Source organism: Melospiza melodia, chromosome 2 (assembly GCF_035770615.1).
Source record: "Melospiza melodia melodia isolate bMelMel2 chromosome 2, bMelMel2.pri, whole genome shotgun sequence".
Taxonomy (NCBI): domain Eukaryota; kingdom Metazoa; phylum Chordata; class Aves; order Passeriformes; family Passerellidae; genus Melospiza; species Melospiza melodia.
This window is the reverse complement of record NC_086195.1, coordinates 84,223,153-84,244,136: the sequence shown is the minus strand read 5'-3', so window position 1 is coordinate 84,244,136 and position 20,984 is coordinate 84,223,153. Positions and strand designations below refer to the sequence as shown.

Below are 20,984 nucleotides of genomic sequence, written 5' to 3'. Positions count from 1 at the left end.
TGTTTTGTTTATTTCTTTGCAGGTATAAGGTACTCTCCTTGTATTGAGCAGATCTTGCAATTCTTTTATACCACAGAATTTTTAAATGCTAGACTTTTATGCAGACATTTTTAAATTACAGATAGCAGGATGATCAGAACCTTATTTCACACTTAGCCAAGCTGGATTTTTCCAGAGACATTGTGTTCTATCTTTTAAAACCAGTTAAATATGGAGATTTAGCACTGTTAATAAAAGCTTATATAGAGGAGGAATATACTGTTCATGTACTTTAACTTAAAAAGCAAATTTCTGCCAGTGTTATCTCATCACCTTACCTCATCTGAATATATTTGCAAGCACTAAATTTTATTCAGACATCTTCATTACATAATATTGCTAAATCATCTATAGAGTAATTGATTAAAAAAGCAATGGAAATCAGGAACAGCAGTATACTAAAAAGACTAAGGCAGACTAAAATGCTATTTGTTTACATTCTGCAAAACCCAGCCTGGATCAGATAAACAGATGGATTCTTTCTGGCTAGAAATATTGCATAAGATTCTCAAATTAAGCATAGAGGGTGGGAAGTGCAGCTACAAGCAATTGATGTTTTGCTTCCTGTCACATCAAAATGACTTTCAGACCTGAAGTAGAATAATTATATTTTGTCCTCAGTGCACAATTAATAAAAACCAACTTCTGAGCAATGCCACACCCTTGTGATTAAACATAATTTAAAAAAATATTTAGGTAAAGTCTGAACAAATAAAACAAACATGTAGGCAGGAAATGTTTGGAATGCACTCCCTGCAATGTACTGTTAGACCCAGAAAGCAGCCTAACTTCAGAATTCAATCAAATAAAATCTAGTATAATCTCATTACAGCCCTTACAGTTAATGAAACCTACTTAAATCTCTGACATTTTGATTTTTAGAGCCGAAAAAAGCAAGAATTACTTGGTTTACACAACACAAACATACAGAAAGGTAAAATTCTATCCTTCAGGTTGCCCTAGCTATTTACCAAGCAACGCATAATATGAAAAGATTACTCTTCTGCTACTCACTATTGCTCCAGGATTTCAGTAAATATTTGATACTGATTTCAAAGAAGCCTGAATCCTGCTGGCTAGCCATGTCTGCTGCATACAAAGAGGCTTCTATAATTCTGAGCAGCTGAAGTGGCAGGTACTATGTATGTAGATGTGACTGTCACCAGTCAGTGATGTAAACGAGGGGTCAGAGGAGGAAATGAAGTCTCCGCAGATCCACTTCTTCCGTTCATGGTAGGTAAGCTCATTAAAAAAAAAATAAAAAAAGCCTCAACAACAACAACAACACACCATGAGATTTTTGTCCTTTGCTCTTCCTTCGGGGCTTGTTCTTAATTCTAGCTGAAGAGTATTTAATTCCCTCGCCCCCTCAGCACTCAGTATTTTCATTTATTCCATTCCACAACCGGGCAGATTTCTTCTGGTCGGCGAAGGCACCCGCAGCAGCAGCAGCAGCAGCAGAGCACTTGTTCCACCGGCACAGTTAGAGCGGCTCCCCGAAGGGTGTCGGAGCCGCGCTGCTGACAGCGGGCAGCCTGCCTGTCTGAGGCTGCTTTCCCATCAGAGCCTGTCAGCCCGAGCCCGTGCACCTCCTCTCGCAAACCCAGCGGCAACTGGAAGCCTCACCGAAGGCGTCTCTTCTGCAGCTGCAGGGATCTCGCACGTACTGCTGAGCTTCAGCGGGAAAGAAAGCAGCCTCTAATGAACATCGTCTGCCTGCTCTGGTCAGCTGCTCTCCTTCCGCCTGCTTCCAAGAGGAGCCCGCTGAACTACACACAACTGCATCATGCTGCAGCAAAGCGGAGCTGCACCCATAGATCTGATTGCAGTGACGCTGGGAAGGAAAAAAGGCTCTCCCTCAGCCCAGTTGCACAAGAGAAGCACTTCCAGAACACTGAACCCACGGCATGCAGACTGGCTGCTTCTGCTTTCCTTTCACTGCTACAGAGAAACGTGTTGTCATTTTTTTCTTGACACTTTTTCTGCCTCCCCCCCTCCCTCCCTTAACAAAGATGAGAGACAGCAAGCTGGATTCATAACGCCAAATAAGCCAGAGAGCTCACTGCTTTGTATTCACCTCTGAAAGAGCCACAGAAAACTCAGTTTGATATAATTTTTATATTGAATAATGGTTTCTAAAAAGGAACTGAATTCACATAAGAAAAATGAGGCAGAAGCAATTCACTGCTTTTTAATCTCTCTGTATTTTCTACAAAATACTTAATTGCTAGGTACAATTTCCATATTCCTAAGGTTTTATTTCATATAATCACACTACATCACTATGCATATTTTAATGGTAATGAAGAAAAATAAGAATCGGTTTCCAAAGTACTTTTTGTTTCACATATTCTTGGTATCACCCTTCCAGATATTATTTCCTGCAAATAACAGTACTTATTTTTCTCACTTAGTGAAATAAATATCCTGCAGCATTTCATAATTATAGTATCAGAGACAAAATAGAGCTTGTCTGCTGCTCATTCTTCTAAAAACTTTGTCAGCAATTATATTTGCACATTACTTTTAGTTTCAGTATGCAGAATATTTGATGTTTGGATTGGAAGCTGAGGAACACAAGGGTCACTGAGACCAAGCTCTTGTGGTTCTCACTGAAAGTATGCTAAATGTCTTCTGCAAACATACCTCATCTAGAGATAAGGTTTTGTGTCCTCACTAATGACAGGCTGTTGTTTAAACTCACTTTGTAAACATTCTTTCAGTTTCTAAATGAACTTCACTCAAAACCTGTTTACACCCTTTCATGGACATGAACAACCAGAAGTGTTCAGAGTATCTCAGGTTTGACCTCACCCCCCATGTCAATGAAAGCTGATCAGCTCTTCCTCTCTATGCCGCTAATTATCATCCCACTGCTGTCACTGCATCCCCAGTTTATATTGAGACCTTGCTGTCCCATTTGTACCTTCTTTCCTACGCCCCACTGACAAAGCCTCCTCTTTGTGCCATCCTGTTTTAGCCAGCACAATCCAGCCTTTTACAATTAAAGTTAAACTTAACACCGAGTAAGGGACGTTCCAAAATCTAGGAGACCAATGACTTTCCACCATCCCACTAATTGATTTTTCACCAGACACAATGCCAAGTAGGTTTGGAAGTCCTTATTCATCCTCACAAATACTGCATTAATTCCTATGTTCAAGGATTTAAGTAATAATTTCCCTTGTGGTGCTATATCACATGCTTTTCTGTAGATGACAGATAAATTAATTTCATTGCAACTCTCTTGCTGAAAATAAAAACAGGAGGTTAATTTGCAAGTAGTTGTATTTCCTAAATCCGTATTAGACTTTATCCAATTTTAAATTAAATCCACACCTTTAAATATAATCTCTCACCAATTTTTTTTTCAGTCTTGAGTATCAAGCAGTCTCTCTGTTGATGCAGATAGTTTTCCCCCCAACAAATCTGTGGTTTATATTTACAGGGCAGAATCTCTCTTTTGATATGCTCAACAAAAATGTTATTACCCAAGCTGCAACGTCATATGGCTGCTCTTCATTGAGTGAATAAATGGGAAGTTAACTGGTTTTAATAATGTGAATTTGAAGATCTTTGAGGGGTTTTTTAACACCTCACAAATGATTTTTTGTTCTGTTTGTCTTACTCCTCCTACTTCTGTTTTTCTACAAGAGAAAATGAAAACTAAAGGCAAAAGCATTCATGTAGTTAGTGGTCAAATCTTGTTCTTACTCCATCTCTCAACCTCACTGGATACTGGACTCTTTAAAATCAATGTCCTTGTTTTGAAGTTGTAAAGGAATAAGGATGTTTACCCATTTGCTTTTTATTCCCTCACCTAGTCTTACTCAGCTCATCTTCTGTGCTGCTGCTGTCAGAATACCAGCTTCCATGGGTGACCTGTTAGCTCCATGGCATGCTCCTGAGGGTCCCATGTGTCCCTCACAGGCAGAATGAAAAGTTCAAGGTTTTGTTGGTTGGTTGGTTTTGGTGCTTTCAAGTAAAAGAAATTTCAGATATCCCACATGGGCACTTTTCTTAACTGTCACTATCCAGCTCCTTTTAATTTCTCATGTTTGTATTTTCAGATTGGCAGATCTATCTTTGCTAATTTTGAGTCAACTTGTATGAATAGGATCCAGTAACGTTCCTTCCACTTGATCATCACCAGTTACCAAGTCTAACCAATCTAACAATCTTTTCTTGACTCTGTGATCATTTGGTGAAGAAATAAATGGGCTACTGCATCCAAGGACACCTGGATTCAACTACCATAGGAAGAGTTTGCATTTGGCACGTTAAAGTACCACCTAATACCTAGTTGCTGTTCCTTGTGAAGTAACATTAAAAAGGCTACAGCTACATTCAGCTTCTATCAGATCCCCTGCACCTCTTTTACAGACTTTCTCCAAAGTGATATGGAGCCAAAGTAATCCAATTTCATGTAGGTCTTTTTTTAAGCATTGCATCACAACATAATTGCAGAATCTTACTGCTCTCACCATTTTCTGAAGAACATGTCCACCTATTGTGCGTTCCCACTGACAGCATGATGCTGTACTAAAATACTGAAAAGCTTAATGGATATATTGAGACAGTATATTAAGGAAAAATGCCACCATTCTTAGAGTCTATATTTTTGGCATCATATGAATGAGTTCATACAGAATGATAGTTGTTAAGATTTACTTCAGGCATGATACTCCTCCATTATTGGTTCTGCTTTCAAAAGTATCACCCAGAATATAAATGACACAGAATTTAACTTTTAACAGCTTCTTTAAAATTAAAAGTATAATCAATTAAAATCTTACTAATTTCTATCATTAGTCACAAAATATTTTTTAAAAATTTAAATGCTAAATTAAGTTTAAATATTTGCCAGTCTAAATCTGCAAGCAAGACATCTACCATATATAATGATTTTACTCATATTTTGGAAACACTCCTAAAACAGGAATAACACAGAAATGGCAGAAACATCAGCATTCTAATTTAGTGTTCTGAACTTATTTTTGGTAGGCTCACAAGACTAAGAAATTTTGAAATTGCATAGCTTCCACTTTCATTTTTGTTGACTTTGCAATATTTACAATTTAATTACATATTCCAGGCTGTGAAAGACAGACAGGCATGAGCATACAAAATCTGTCCATGAAAGTAAATTGTCTGATGAGGGCTGTTACAGACTTACACATTTACAGATACAGTGGGCTCCTTCTTTATGACATTACTACATGGGAATTGACAATAACAGTTGCTCTTTTTTTCACCATGAAACCACAGATTCAAAATGTAAGGCTTTTCATGTGCCTGCCATGATGAACTACCTGCTGATTACCATAAGCAATGTTTAAACTAAATGTTTGTTAAACTACATGTAACACACACTCCACATTTGTGAGCACTGAGCACCTTCTGTTCTCCCACTGTTTTCTGAGATCAGAGGAAATAAATAGCCCAGGAACCTTGGTTACCTGGCTAGTACCCTTCTCAGTCTGAACAGATCTGGAGCTGTGGAGTTTCCATGCCCAACTTTGGGGAAAAAGAAGCTGGGAGACACTGTTCACCAGTATGGTCAGACATGTCCTTGTGAGCAGCTATTGTCATTGCAAAACATCTGAAAAATAGACTTCCAAAGCTTTCACTCAGTAAAGGGACAAGAATAACAAAACCACATACTGCTGGAGGTATTCACAATATCTATCTTGAGGCATCCAGCTCAGATGCCTACACTGGGAGGTGAGTGCCTCCAGCATGACACAATAGTTCAGAGAGTTCCAGTAAAGAACACAATAATTTGCTCAAAGCAGCCTGTTTCTCCTCATTGTATACACATGATAATTAGGGTAACTACTTTTGTAAACTAGATTTTTAGATTCTTAATATTTACTAGCATAGGTACCAATTTTGTTTACAGTTTTAGTGACTACTGTTTATTACAGTCATTCAGGCAGTTTAGTCCTCTGTGTTTTCAGCAATGCTTGCAGGAATCCTTAAAAAAGCACATGGAGATTTGAATATAGCACAGTCTTGCACAATCTTCTGGGGCTCATTTTAGCTTGGTATGAAAAGGCCTATGTGCATTTTGCAATCTTAACTCCTCAGAATCTGAGGCTAAATGCAAAGAGTAGCCAACAGTAGATGACAACAGTAACAAAGCTAATATAGATTCAAATTTTGTCTTCCAAGCAGAGGTGTGGACACATCTCAAAGCCTAAAGTAGCTCTACTGAACTACTGAAGGCTTTAACCTGCTTTATTATGATTATGATTATAATTTTCTATGGCTTCCTATAGTTTTTCCTTCTTATTTTGATTTAAATACTAAGCCCTTTTAGCCAAATAATATTGTATGTTGAATTACATCTGTGTCTCTGATTTCCATGGATCAGACTGGATTCACACAAGTACAGCCTGTATAAAAGTTAGGCTGTCTGGAGTTCTTCACCTCAGGAATAAGTAAGGGCTGCTTATCAGTGTCTTCATGGTTTTTACATAGTCTAGTCCTCTTGGGCAAAATAAAACAACCCTACAAAGAGTGGTTCCCAGACTCATTTGATTCCAGTGCAGAACATACCTAACAGAGGAAAACAAGCAGGATATCATCATGTCCTGGGATAGGCTGCATTGCATTCATGATTTCGCATTCCCTCCTCTGGGAACCTCTTTCTGCCCTGCTCTTGAAAGACTGTGCCAGCTTTCAGATGGATGCTGGTCATAGCTCAATGGTATTCCAGTGCCTAAATTTAGGTGTCTAGCACAATTATAGATACCCTAAGGTATGGGAACTATTTACAGAGACTGGAAGATATGACATAACACATACATTAGCTTAACTAATGTCCTCTGCTGAATCAAAGATCAAAATTGTAGTATCTAAACCAATCAAATTTTACATACTATGGTGTCCCATGTATTAACAAGGTAAAACAAACATCTTGCTATGATCCAAGTTAAAAGTACAGAGTGACAGAAAGAACTCCACAAAATAAGATTTCATCAAGGAAATCTCATTTAATATGATAATCTCTAAATAAAGTAATAGAAATCCTTCTTAGTTTATGGCTCATTAGTTTTGCTGCACCATTTTGTCTTGTCTCCTGCTTGTAAGTGGCTGTTCAGCTATTGCCACCTAGTGATGGGAAGCAAAACAGGCAGAAACAAGAGAACAGCAAATAATGCACGAGGAATGCTTGTTTACATCACAAACTGCGTCAAAATGGAAGACAGCAGCATTGAAATGAAGCACATGTTGTATTTCGGAAACAAGGGCATCAGGCAACTTGGGTACAGTTATACACAATATTTAAATAGAAACCTACTGAATGGTATTTAATAGAACAAAACAACATATTTTCATAGATACATTACAGAGTCATACATCACCCAGCTCTCATCCTCAGCTTGTGTAGTAAATTCATTAGAGTAATGAAATAGGTTGTAAGGAGTTTGTGCCTAATCTATAAATGACAAATTATTACTAGGCATTTTGCAGAGGATGAAATTGGTGAATGTTGGAATTATGCCTAGAGATTCAAAATACTATTATTCTTCCCTTGAATTTTCTTTGGAGCTGTCAAACTGACATGTCCTCTTAGGACTCTGTCATTCACCTCTGAATTTCTTCCTAGATGAACAGTGTCTGGAAGCATCTGCCAGCCAGGAGGAAATTTTGTTTGCCCAGACTTACCATGCATATGCTACAAAGATACCATCCTGAAAGCCATTAGGAAATCTGCACCACTACCACTGGGGCACAGACTCAGGCAACACTGATGCAGGAGATACTGCTGTGCATGTCAAAATGCAGCCTGTGTCCCACAAGCACAGACGACAGGCATCAGCAGGCAAAAGGAATAATTTAGTCAGTATTTTGTTCCTGCTCTTCACCTGAAGTTTCCAGGAACCATCCCTAAACAAACTTTTTACCATTGCTGAAATCCTATAAAATTCCTCCCTTTGTAACAAATCCTTACCTGCATTTTAGAGACAAGGTTATATATCACACTCCCCAAACATTCTAGCATGAGGTGTCAGAACTTCCTTACAGCAGGAAGTTTCCAAACCACCACTGAAGGTGACTGTCATTCTGTTTCAGAGATGAGATGAAGTAACTGAACCCCACCCACACACTCACAGTATAATTTGTATTTGCTAATTTACTCGTAAGAGATTGGTACCAGGTCTAGGACAGAGGGAATCCAGACTTTGTGGTTCTCCCTTTTTCTCAAGCTATTACACATATTTCCTCATTCCACAAAGCATAGACTGAATCCTCAAATACTGCAGAATTTAGGGCCATAGTAAGTCATAAACTCCCTGTTCCACTTCCCTTCTGTCACGCAGTTGAACGTCTTCTACCCTTGGGAGGGCAGAGAGGTGGAAGCCAGAAGGGCAAGGGCTGGACCATGCCCATTCCTAGATGTTCACAGAGTCATGGAATGGTTTGGGTTGGATGGGACCTTTCAAGATTGACTATTCCAAACCCCTGCCATGGGCAGGGAGACTTTTCATTACATGGCATTTTTCAAAGCAACCTGTTTGCTCCTACAGGGTCTCTAGGGACAGCTCACAATTACTGCACATTACTGCAGCTGAGATCATAAGAGTTCTCAGCTTTGTTTCTCCTCATTCTTCTTCTCAGACACAGCCTGGGATTTCAAGCACAGCTTTCCCCCTGTTCTGCCAGGGCCATGGAGCTGGGGAAAAGTCCCCTTTCCCTTTCCTCCCCAGGAATGGAACTTGCCTTGGGAAAGGAAAAGCTCCCACCTTTTCAGAGAGGTGCCTGAGATGTGACAGAAAGCAAGCAAGACACACAAGGAGGGGGTGTGTACCCACTCAGAATGGTGACCTGATGCCAAAACCAAGGCACCCGGACCAAACAAACTATATCACACACCTTAGTTTTGCCTCCCTTAAAGAAAAACATGTTCAAAATATCCATTTTCCACAAGACACCTCCCTCTAACATGTTGCACGTGTATAATGTTTTCATTGATTATCTAATTAGAAGGTGGAATTTTCAGTGCAGTAGCTCCAATTTGTTCTCTAATACTAATCCATCCCTCAGACAGATCTTATCTCAATGCACTTCCTACATGTGATTTTTAACACAAATGTTTCCTTGAATCTCAAATACATTTACAGATATATTTTCTTTCTCTTAATTCTGCCAGAGCAGATCCTAAAGTTTTCCCTGACTTTAAATAAGATGGTGCAGTGACAGGCTACTTGCTTACTTGTTCTTTTTTTAAACTTTCCTTTCCATTCTCTCATTCTGTCTTCAATTATTAACACTTCTTCCTTTCTGGCTGATCTATTTGATACTCACACCTCAATGTTTACATTATTCTGCAGAAAGGTATCCTTCTGCTTATGTCCCTTTGCTCCACTAAAACATCAGCCTTAGCAGATGAGTCAATTTTTTACTTCTCTCAAAAAATGAGAACAAAAATGTTGGAAGGATTTCAAAGAGCTTCCATTGACTATAGATCAAGATGAGATGGACATGGGATCAGATTGTACTGCATTTGCTGCCTCTTACACCTTCCTATCAGGTATCAGGCTCTGCCCACTGTCAGAGAGAGGGTCAGACCAGCCAGGCTTCGGGTCTGAGCTGGCACACGTGCCCCTGTAACACAAACACCTCCAGTCTCCTCAGGTGGGCCTTATGCATACAGTGTCCACTCTCAATGATTCAGAAAAATCCTACCTCTTGCAACAGCTGCATTAGAATTATGTGGCTGCAACAGGGAAACTGAGTACTATCAGATTTAGCTGGCCAGTTTTTCAAATGATGAAATATCACTGCCATCAATTTTCTTTCCTTTATGTGTACTTCCCTGACATGTACCACCACAAACAGGACTGTACATCCTCCAGGACTCAGGCCCCTGCTGTGAGTGAAGTGCCTGGAATAGCTGGAGCCTGGCTCATTACAGTGTAAGAGGTTTTTTCTCATTTTACTCAGAGGTGCTAATAAAGCTCAGGTTCAGGGAGCTCAGATCAGTGCTACCTCCAGTTAGACCAGGGACCTATTGACTAAGATAGATAACATCAACAAATTTTATAATTCTTTTGTTTCAAGGTGGGAAGAACTAAAACTTCAAAAATCAGGATTACCTCAGAAGTCATGCTAGGTGGTAGACCAAAAAATAAAATTGTTCTTTCCCTGACTGTAGGTTATAAACAGGACACGCACATACACTTCTTAGCTCACTTGATACCTTTAACAGCTAGGCTGTCACCATGCCCTTCATCCCTTTGAAAATATTCTGAATATCCAAAGTAAACATAAATAGCTGTCAGCAAAAATCTTCACGACTCAAGCCACTGGCTACTTCACAGCAACTTTACATAAATGACTACAGTGCTGTGAGGTACTGTCAGGAAAAATCAGGCCATATGATTTTACAGTGAAATTTCTGTTTCTCATTATGTGAATACCTTTCAGTTACAATGTCTGGCTTAGTGCTCTCCCATTATTATTCAAAATTATTTTCTCCATTCTTTCAAGAATTGATGTCATGAAACCATCTCAATCCTAAATCCTAAAGTTGTTGAAGGGAATATGTCTTGTTTTATGTAGTTTTGAATTCACTTTTCACATAACCCTCCTAGGCAAACACTGGTGAGACACAGCGTCTGGAATTTACTATATAATACTCTTAACTTGCACAACAGTGTGTTTAGATGCTGGCTAGATAGGAGACAACAATTTGGATTAAAAGAAAACTGACTGATCTTACATAAGAATGCTTGTTCTGACTTGCAAAATATTTTCTGTAATTTTTTATGTAATGGGAAGCAAGACTTCTAATTTTTTTTTAATTAGAACATTATCTGTAAGTCCGTATTGTTTTATCTTTTGGAGTAATCTGTGCCAGGAGAGATGTCAATTTGAGAGGTACAATCTTTCTTTCCTGCTTTTTTTCTCCCCCTGAACAGAGCATTTTTTAACAGATGAGCACTTGCTCAAGGGCTCTCCCTTGCTGTGGTGAAGGTTTTGCGACAGCAATGCTTCAATCTGGGCACAGGCAATTGAAGAGCTCCAGCATCCTCCAACTTGCTGCTATTCTTCAGAAGCACAAGTGTCCCCAGAGAGGCCTAGTTAAATATAAGTGCAGCCTTTGTAACTGGGTCTTTTATATCCTTCAGAGTCCATCCCTTCCTGCTAAACCAAAAAATGTCCTGGGTCTCCCAGAGACATGAGGTCTAATACACCTGCCTGCTTATGTTGGAAAAAGGCAAATGACCTTCTTCCTGTTTAAGAGGGTTATGTTATTCAAGGTTTCTTGCATGCTACATTTGAATGGAAACTGCAATTTAGCAAAAAATGTACAAAACAAAGTATACAATCTGCTTTTTTTTTTAACGAAAAGAAAAAGAAAGTACTTTAGGCTCAGTACAAGGAAGAAAGCACAAAAAGATGCCACATTTAAAATTCAACAGTTTCCTAGAAAAGGCAGTAGTAATTACAGTTGCTTTAAATACACTTAAAATGATTAATGATTTTGAGTCACCACAGCCTAGATTTTCAAAGGCATTTAGCTTCTGAAACATCTAACAGTTGCTTTGTATATTATGAAGTGTCTAATCTGGATAAGTATCTAACTCCCATGTACTTGTTTGTCCACTGCATCATTAAAGGCTTTGAAAATCTAAACTAATTTTTTTTAAACTTGTTAAAATTAGCAGATCTTATTCTCTCCTCCTTTTTTTTTTTTTTTTTTTTGCCAGATCAGAAGAGGAAAATAGTTCTTTCTTTTTCATCTTTGATTTGGCTTCTCAGCTGTGAAGTGAGATCTAAAATATAGAATATATAACTGAAAACAATCCACTGAGACATAATACTTTCATTTGTATACGGCGCTTGGATCTGGAAAAAATCCAGTTAACTTTTACGGCAACCTAATTCAAAAGGGAACGGTGATCATAAAAAAATAACAACAGGGATTCACCTGCTTTGAAACCTTTCAGTGTAGCTGGAGGCAGTGCTGGGTGTGGAACCTGAGCTCGTGCTCAGTCGGGTCCCAGTGCTCAGCGACACCGGATCCTCCCCACTCACCGCGGGCTCCAGCGCACGAACCTTGCATGAACTCCTCCGCAGATCAAGGCAGGTCATCGCCAGCTACTGACTAATTCAGTGAACTAAAAACGTGGCATCGGCACACGCAGAACCTTTCTAAAATGGAAACTTCTCCAAGAACAGAAGGATACTTTCCCCCCATCTGATAATACGGCAGATTTCACCCAGAGTGTGCTTTCTTGTTTGATTAAGCTAACCTGAGATTGTGCTACTGTTGAAAGAGCTGTGAAATTCTTCCATCCCCTCTCTTTCTCCCAAAATTTCCATCAGGTCTCCTTGTGCCGGCATTACTAAGGAGCAGAAGTTTGAGGTGTGCAGAGTAGCAGGTGTGTCTTGGGGCTACAGTTTTACCTTAATTACTTTCAGTTCAAATGAGGTTATGTGTATCCCCAGTGGTCAATGCAATGAGGCTGATGGGTGTTCAGGTGGCGGAAAGAAGCAAAGGAAAATGATACTTCTAAATTGGAAAAAAACCACCAAACCCCAACCTGTTTTAAAAAATCAGAGACATGCTTGTCATAGGTATTACATGGTTAAATAGCTTTCCCAACTGCTCATACGCATTTACAAACACCTATAAGAGGCACTTCTACCTATAAGAGGTACTGCTTTTTATAGTAACAACATTCTTCCAGGCCACTTTTCTGGCTGAGCCTTTATTAAACTGCAGCTGTCACAGGAACAGATACATTTTAGCTCTAATTGCAAGAAGCATGGTCAGAAAATGAGCTTGAAGATTTAAAAAACCAGAATGGATAGTGATAATCAGTCTTTATAGGACAATAACTCTGCTCCTTCTGGACCTCTGCTGTGAGAAAGGAGCAATGCTAATGTTCATGGAAGTTACTTCCACTATTCCTTCTGCAGGTATCAGGAGTGGAGGAAAGCAAGGGAGCTAAGAAAAGAAGGATGTCTGCAACTCCTGCAACAATGGTCCTCATTTTAAGGCTACATGCCATGAAGTAGGCCTATAGGATTGCTTGACAGTTTTTACATTTATCTTCCACATAAAGAAACAACAAAAAAAGTCGATTATATTTTCTGGAAATATTTAGTGAGAAAGGTTGTCAAAGAACAGAATAATGAGGAAATGCCTAAACAAGTATAATAATCTTGGAAAGCAGAGTAAGAGAACTGGCAAGATTTTCAGTAATACAGAGTGAAACCAAGTACTTGTAGAAGCAGTAGGGGAAACATTAAACAAAACTGTGTTAAAATTCTAATAACTTGACTCTTCCTTTCATTGAGCTTCATGAGATTCCTGTTAAACAGTACTGGCTCCATATCAGCCCCTGGGCTATGCTGCTAGTGACTGATCTCCTGTGAGCCTTCGTGCTGCCAATCCCCACCCAGTCAGCCTGGCAGCTCAGCCCTCCACTCACCTCACTGTTCACCCATTGAGCTTGTATTTCATCATTGTGTCTATGATGATGTTCAAGGAGATCCTGCCAAAAGCCCTTCTAAAGTTGAAACAAACAGTGTCCTTTCATCTTCCATCATCCACCAAGCTGGTTTTAGAAGTCTACTGAGCTTGTAAAGCATCATTTCTCCTTCATACAAACATACTGACTGCTGCCAGTCATCTACTTTTCTTATGTTTGGAAATGGATTATAGGATTATTTGCTCCACCACTTTCCCAGGGATTATGGTGAGGATTACCAGCCAGCAGCTCCCAGATCCTCTTTCTTGCCCTTCCTGGAGAAAGGAGTCACATTTGGTCTCTTTCAGTTATCAGTAATCTCCCTCAGTAGCCCTCACCTTTCAAAAACTATCAGGACTGGTTGGACCATGATGCCAGCAAGCTTCCTCAGCACTGGGGTTGCATCCTGTCAGGACATCCTGTCCCATGGATGTCCAGCTTGTTCCAAATGTTCCCTAACCTGTTATCCCTGTACCAAGGGTAAAGCCTTAGTCCAGGCCTTCCCACTGGTCTCTGGGTCCCAGGATTCCTGAATATCTCCCGAAGGTAAAGACTGAGGCAAAGGCAGCATTGACTACCTGGGCCTTTTCCATCTCCATCACCATCACTGTCCTTGCTGATGGGTGAAGTTTACACAGTCACTGAGACCTATTTTAGGATGGGCTTTCAAGTGGGAAGAATAAATATATAACAATAGGTTATGCAGAAGCATTCTTAACCCTGAAACCAGATAAAGAACTAACTGTGACACTACTCTTACTTAAGAGTCCAACAACATTTAGTATGACAAATCTACACTTAAATTACATTATTACAAGCTTCTAAAGGCAGAACTGATGATTTTGTAGCTCCAGAACAGATTTAAAATTGGACTTGTTTTGTTTATCCTCAATTCACTGGGCAGAAAATTACATTTCAGACCCTGAAATTCCATCTTGTGAGCTTAATTTAGTCTCTGGTATTCTGCTTTTCTTGTCATCCTTCTTTCACCCTGGCATCTTTGTGTAATTGTAAAACCTCTGCTGCAGATTAGACTTTTTGCTAGAGAACCGAGCCTCAGCAACTAGTGGAAATTTAATACTTGAATGATTTTCTATAGAGGAGTCAGTAACTGTCCTAAACAAGTCTGATCCGAAGCACTTTATTGTGACTCACTGAACAAACTGGAGCTGAATTTTAATGGCAGTAATTAAAGTTATGTCTTGCTGGACAGACTGGTGGTTCAATTCTGCAGGCCCATGGATGCCTACCTGAACCCCTGGGGCTGTTTTCTTGCCATGGTGCCATGGAGCAGCCTACAAGTGTACAGCAAAACATTACCTAATTTCTGGTGGCAAATCCAGCTCTCTCTCGATTCCTCAGCTCTTGCCAACTTCTGAACTGGGTCTGAGAATTGCTAGGAGAGTTATCCAGGCAAAATGCAGAAGAAATGGAACAATTTGGTAGAGAGAGATTTCTCTGACTTGCATAAGAAGAACAGGAGAGGACAGACCAGCAAGAGACTGCCTACTTCAAAGATCCTAAACGAAGTAGGAAATACACGATAAATGAGATTACAGTGAGAAAGATGGCACTTGTCAACTGTCCCTCTCCTTACCAAAACACAGATTTAAGATTAGGCTTAAAAATGATTGTGCCAGCCTTAGTTTGTTTGTAGCATAAATTACCCCACAAAAGGTTTATTCTGCTAGCAGATAATTCACAACAAATTGAGCATACAGATAACCATAGAGATAATCTCTAACACATTCTGCAACTAAAGCATGTTCCCATTATAGACAACATGAAACAGTAACTCCAAAGACACAGAGCAAAACCCCACAGAAAGTCACATCAATACCCTCAAGCAGTTGTAAACCAACTAAATACATAAAAAGCCCACTACACAACAGGTCCTTGTAAGAGGAGCCACAGGATCGTCTCACACACAATATACATTGCATAACTACAGACATTTTTTTCCTTGAAACAGAAACATCTTCCAGTAATAGATGGAAAAGATTGCTTATTTTAATAAATTTTAAGTACAGCCTAAAATATGATTTAAAAGCATGAACGGACATTTCTCAGGTCTTTGAAAGTGTATCTAAATATAATACTGCATTTTAGCTTTTCCTAGCAGCTACACATTAGTATATCCAGAGCAAAGGAATTTAAATTGATATCATATTGCGAAAATCCCTGCAATTTCAATTTCCCAAAAACTCCAAATATAATAAAGACTGTCCTGAGCTATTCATGTCGGGTTCTTAATTTGAGATCCAACCCCCAAAATTTATAAAAAACCACATTCCAAAATAACCACTCTTATTTGATAACAATAAAGAAAATGAATATGAGAGTACGTTCTTTACAAAAATCTAAGTATATGAACTCAGCATCTATCTGCTTATGGCTGGTTTACCAGAAGTACCAAAAGGATTTCATCCTTAAGGGCATCTTTTTATCATGAGAAGCATTAAAAAAAGAAAACTTCCAACTCACTTTAGTTATGTTCTAAGATTTTTTTCATTAAGTAGTCTTTTGTAATTAAGATGAGTTCTACTTTCTACACCAATCTTCAGGCACAATAGTCTAGCACCCAGATTAATAAAATACTGATTTTTTAAAATTACCTCTGGAAATTCAGCAAGTACTTTCAGAAAATCCTAAACTTCTTGTGGTTGTAGTTCAACTTCAGGTACAGTAAGACAGGAAAAAAATTAAAACCAAGAAAAATACGCAACTTTTTATTTCAGAGATTCCAAGATTATCATGTGATTTAACTTGGATACACTATGCTCCAAGTCAATGTGTAAAGTATAAATATCTGAAAGTCAGTTACCTGCCAAATGCACCCAACAAGTGCACAGACGTATCTAAAATTAAACAAGCACTATAGAAGAAGTATATTTTGAGTGATTTGTATGCAGTCCACAGACCCACCAGATTACCAAGAGAACATGCTTCAATGTCATTGTCTACACTTGCTTATGTGAAGATTGCTCTTCAGGAGGGGAAAAGAGTATCAGCCAGAAAGTTAAACCAAAGCCATTATGACAACCTTTAAGTCTGATTCTTTTAATACATTTTACTTGGTTGATAAGTTTTTCATTACTGCAGATGCACTACTGTAAGACTTCAAAAATAATGTCTCTTTCCCATGCATTAAAATATATATTTCATAACTCTATGAAAAAAAATATTGTCAATCTCTCCAATCCATAAGCACAAAAATGCATCTCTGTGGGCCAGAGTTCAGAGTTGGGCATATTCTTATGGTGTTTGCACTGTTCACAGTGCATCTTAAATCAGATAAAGAGAACAAACAGTTCTATTGCCTCTTGATGGCCAAAGAAAGATTTACTTGGAAATAACGTCAACAAAGTCTCATAGATTTACTGCACATGAAATGTAGCTAAGGCCACTACCATTTGATACAAAGAGTGACTGACTTATTCTCAAACATTTTAAAATATTTTTGTCTGTTTCCTATTTTGCTAGCATTTCTTAGGATCCTGGCTTCTGTTTTAAAATACAATATGTTATATATCAATGTATTTCTTTGGAGATATAACCAGTGTTGAATATTAGTTCAATGCTTCTTCTTGAAAACCATGTAAACATACAAAACCCCCAAAACAGTTATATTTTCCAGAAGGTGAGCATTTGGCAGAAGTTTTGAGATTTTTCCTCTACACTTTAATCATTACCCCCTAGAAAGGATATAGCAAAGAGCCCAAGGGTAAAACTGGCAAACCATGTTACTAAACCAAGTTCTTTTTCGACATGCTATTTCTAAGGCAGCACACACAGAAATCTGTGCTGAAATCAGGATGCAAGTGCTGTAACTGCTTCACAATGTCTTTCAGCACAAATGAAGTCTACAAATCCTTAGACATTTAAGATTTGGGGTAAATTACTGTGTAATACAATGGGATTCATTCACTTGAACACTGGAGTCTTAACTTTCAAGAAGTCTCAACATCTCTAACAACTGATGGTGGCAATTTAAATCTAGGAGACAACTAGACAGTTTTTAAAACAAACAAACAATAAATCAAAACACAAAAATCCAAGCCATAATAGCAAAAGAAGCCTTCCTTATCTTAACCTCACTTTCCTCCCCACCTTCTCTCTCATTTCCATGTTCAAGTTACTCTCCAAAGGACATAGAGAACCTCATCTAAATCCTAAATATAACTTAAAGATGAGGCAGCATTTTCATCACTTGCTTACAAGAACATTTGGAAATCATTCTCCCCACTCCATAAAATGCCATTGAACCCAAGAAGAAAACAAGTCTGACATACATCTGTTACATCAGACTTCATGAGAAATCCAGAGCCTTTCTCTGAATCATCAACCCATCCTTCCTAAAGAAAATGTCACTTTAATACAAATATGCACAAATTAAAATGCTGAAGAGTACATTCAGTAATACATATAAAAATCATCATTTTTATGATCTCTCTCATGCATGAGACCACAAAAATGAAAAAGGCCAGACCAAAGCAAGACATTATCAGTAATAAAATTTCTGGCAATGAAGCAGTGGGCCCCTTACCCACATCAGTGGGTGGACACACAATCAGCAATGCACCAATGGCATATCTGAGCATAAGGCTCAATAAAAGCCAGTAAGGCAGAACTAATGCCACCTTACAATATGAACAGCAAATAACAAAAATTGCTACTCCTCCCTTTTCTGCATTTTCAGTCAGCAGAAGGTCTTGGTAACTGTATTAGTGGGAAACCAATCCAACGTTTTCAAGTCAGGCAGGAAGGAGAAAAACTTTGGGACAAAGTTCTTCCCTTCCTTCTGCTGGATGATACTTGTAAAGTGCAGCACCAACACAGGTCAATCTCCCAAATGGCAACAGGGGTACCATAAGTGAACAGCAATTATCATATGCAGATCACAAGCATACATCATTGCCATGCAGTCCAATTTATTCACAGAGGAGGCAGGATATTCAAATCTTCACCAAATTAAAATACTGAACACAGATCATTATTACTCATTTGAATCAAGACACATACTGTACCCATGACTTTAAGCATCCTTATTAAAAGTAATTAGATTTTGGCAAGTCTTTCCCAATTAACACAGCCAGTCAAAAGTAAAAAGTAAGTAATTTGTATGGCTGTCTTAGCTGCACGACTCATGGGAAATGAAATAATTTATTCATGTCACCGTTGAATAACTTTTAAGGATTTGTCATATGTATAAAACCTTTTCTTTCTTTCATTATTTTTCATTATTATAATTTACATGCAAATATGGCATCAAATCAACTTACTTATTTTAGAAAGTGACTTTGCTAGACTGTATGCTGGTTTGAACTCCAGAAATGCTTTGAGAGAGTACCTCAAGACTTCTAACTGCGACAATATTTTCACTGAAAAAAAAAACAAAAACATTGAATTTGTTAAAAAATACTAGCTATTCAGTTGTAAAATCACAGACTAGCAAGCTGCATTCATTCTTTGAGTAGCTCTGTAAAGTACTGTTAACCAGTGACCTTCATTACATTAACTCACAGCAACACCACACTGCTTGTACCAAAGCAGTGATCATGTGCTGTCCCACAGAAAACAAAAAGATAATTTTGGCTGGGAAGACAACACCTGAGGCACAGGCATATGGCCATGAAATGAAGGCATGCCTGGTCCTGGGAGAGGCAGAAAATCCCAGGTATTTTTCTCACCTTCCATTCCTCAAAACTGACACATCAGTGAGCAAGCATCATCAAGACTACCTACATGAACAAGGAATGAAGGAGAAGGAAAAAAAGCCTACAAGATACTAACAGCTGTACTATAAGTAGATTTTTAATGGTACTTAATTAAAAAAACATCCCTAGCTCACAATACAAATGGCTTCCAAGCAGAACTTGACCATTTTACATTTTTTAGCACTTTTAGACATGTTCATTTTCTTGCATGGTCCTGCCAGAGTGAAGTTCAGTCATGGCCATGAGAGTATGCTGAACTGAGAGCATATCAGAAGATCTGTACAAACTCCACTAATTAAGGTGATGAGCCTCTCTGTTGGCAATAAATGGCCCTCTAGTGTTGACTATGCTCCCCTGTGCCTGTGCCTTTTTTTAAATTTTTGTTTTAAAGCATAACCATGTAATAGTAAAAATCAAAATTTATATATAAATAGCAGTTGATATTAACCAAGTCCTGAAGTATACAGCAGCTCTAAACATTTCAGATTTAAAGAACAGGAAGAAATAAGGTGTTTTGTAAAAGAAGAAAAAGTTATCTCTGTGCAGTGTGTCCCTTGGGCAATGCCATGGTTCCTCAGCACACAGTTTCTGTCTCTCCCTTGCCATATGGGGATGAACACAACAACCCAATGACATCATTGTTGGACAGTCCTGTCTAGGCATACATGAATGACTAACTTCACGATGGCAGGACAGACAGACAACTCACTTTTCTCAGGTTTCAGCTTTCATGTTTAAAGAGAGAGTTTCCAGCTACCACAGTTAAGAAAAAATTATAAAAGAAGCCTATTGCATGCAAGACCCCTCCCTCAGTTTGCACCAAGACTGCAACAAGAGTCCCAATGGATGGACTGATGTATTTCCTTGCAGCTACATGCCTTGGTGTGTCTATTCACTACTGAATGAGTAAAGCTCTGTAAAACAGAATAGAAGAAAACAAATCCCTGACTTCAGCCTCAATTGCAACAATGTCCTAAATACAAGATCAGCTAACAGTGTTACTTAGCAGAGATACAGGGATTAGAAGGATGTGGAAGAGTCAATCTGATACAGATTTAAAATCCTTATTTTAATAGGTGATTAGGCTGAAACATGGAAATAGGAATTACCACATTCTTCAAATTCTTCATTCATCCATCCAAAAGACTGCCAAGCAAGCCTGTCTATTTATTTATATTTATATTTAATATCTATCTATCTATCTATCTATCTATCTATCTATCTATCTATCTATCTATCTATCTATCTATCTATCTCTCCATCCATCCATCCATCCATCCATGGTTGGACAGGGCCTTGGGCAAACTGATAATAGTGGAACATCTCATTGCTCACAATAGGGTGGCTGTACTACATGGATTTTAGAAGCCCCTTCCAACCCAGACCATTTCCTGATTCTATTATATTATATATTCTGTACTATTTTCCACTCTAACCTACATTTACAGCATGAAAGACAGTGATCTAGAGGACTTCAAGTGTACTTTGTTAACCTGTTTCCAAAAGCAAATCAAGTAAAGCTTCTCCCATGTATACTGCTGACCTACCAAATGAAAGGCTACACCCATCTTTCCATCATGCTCCATCAGTTGCTTATAGGAATCAATTTGCATTATCTTTGAGTTAAGTGCCCTTGAGTGTACAGTAACACATCTGCAGTGGATTTCATAAGCATAATGGCAGTGTTCCAGACACACCAACAGCACTGAAGTGCTCATGCCTGACACAGCACAAA

The 20,984-nt window shown here is 38.6% G+C and overlaps 1 protein-coding gene across 8 annotated transcripts in view; it reads right to left on the bottom strand.

Annotated features, from left to right (window-relative positions):
* Positions 1-20,984, bottom strand: part of FRY (FRY microtubule binding protein) — a 224,250-nt gene that overhangs the window by 156,949 nt on the left and 46,317 nt on the right. For 2 of the 8 annotated variants that reach the window (XM_063149130.1, XM_063149128.1), the window contains exon 3: positions 18,815-18,913. The exons of 1 other annotated variant lie outside the window; for it this stretch is intronic. Coding sequence is in view for 3 of the 7 variants with exons in the window: in XM_063149124.1 (XP_063005194.1) it covers positions 1,054-1,123 (70 nt within the window). In the remaining 4 variants the exon portion in view is untranslated. 5 more of the 8 variants (XM_063149123.1, XM_063149126.1, XM_063149124.1 and 2 more) reach the window with 4 other exon arrangements.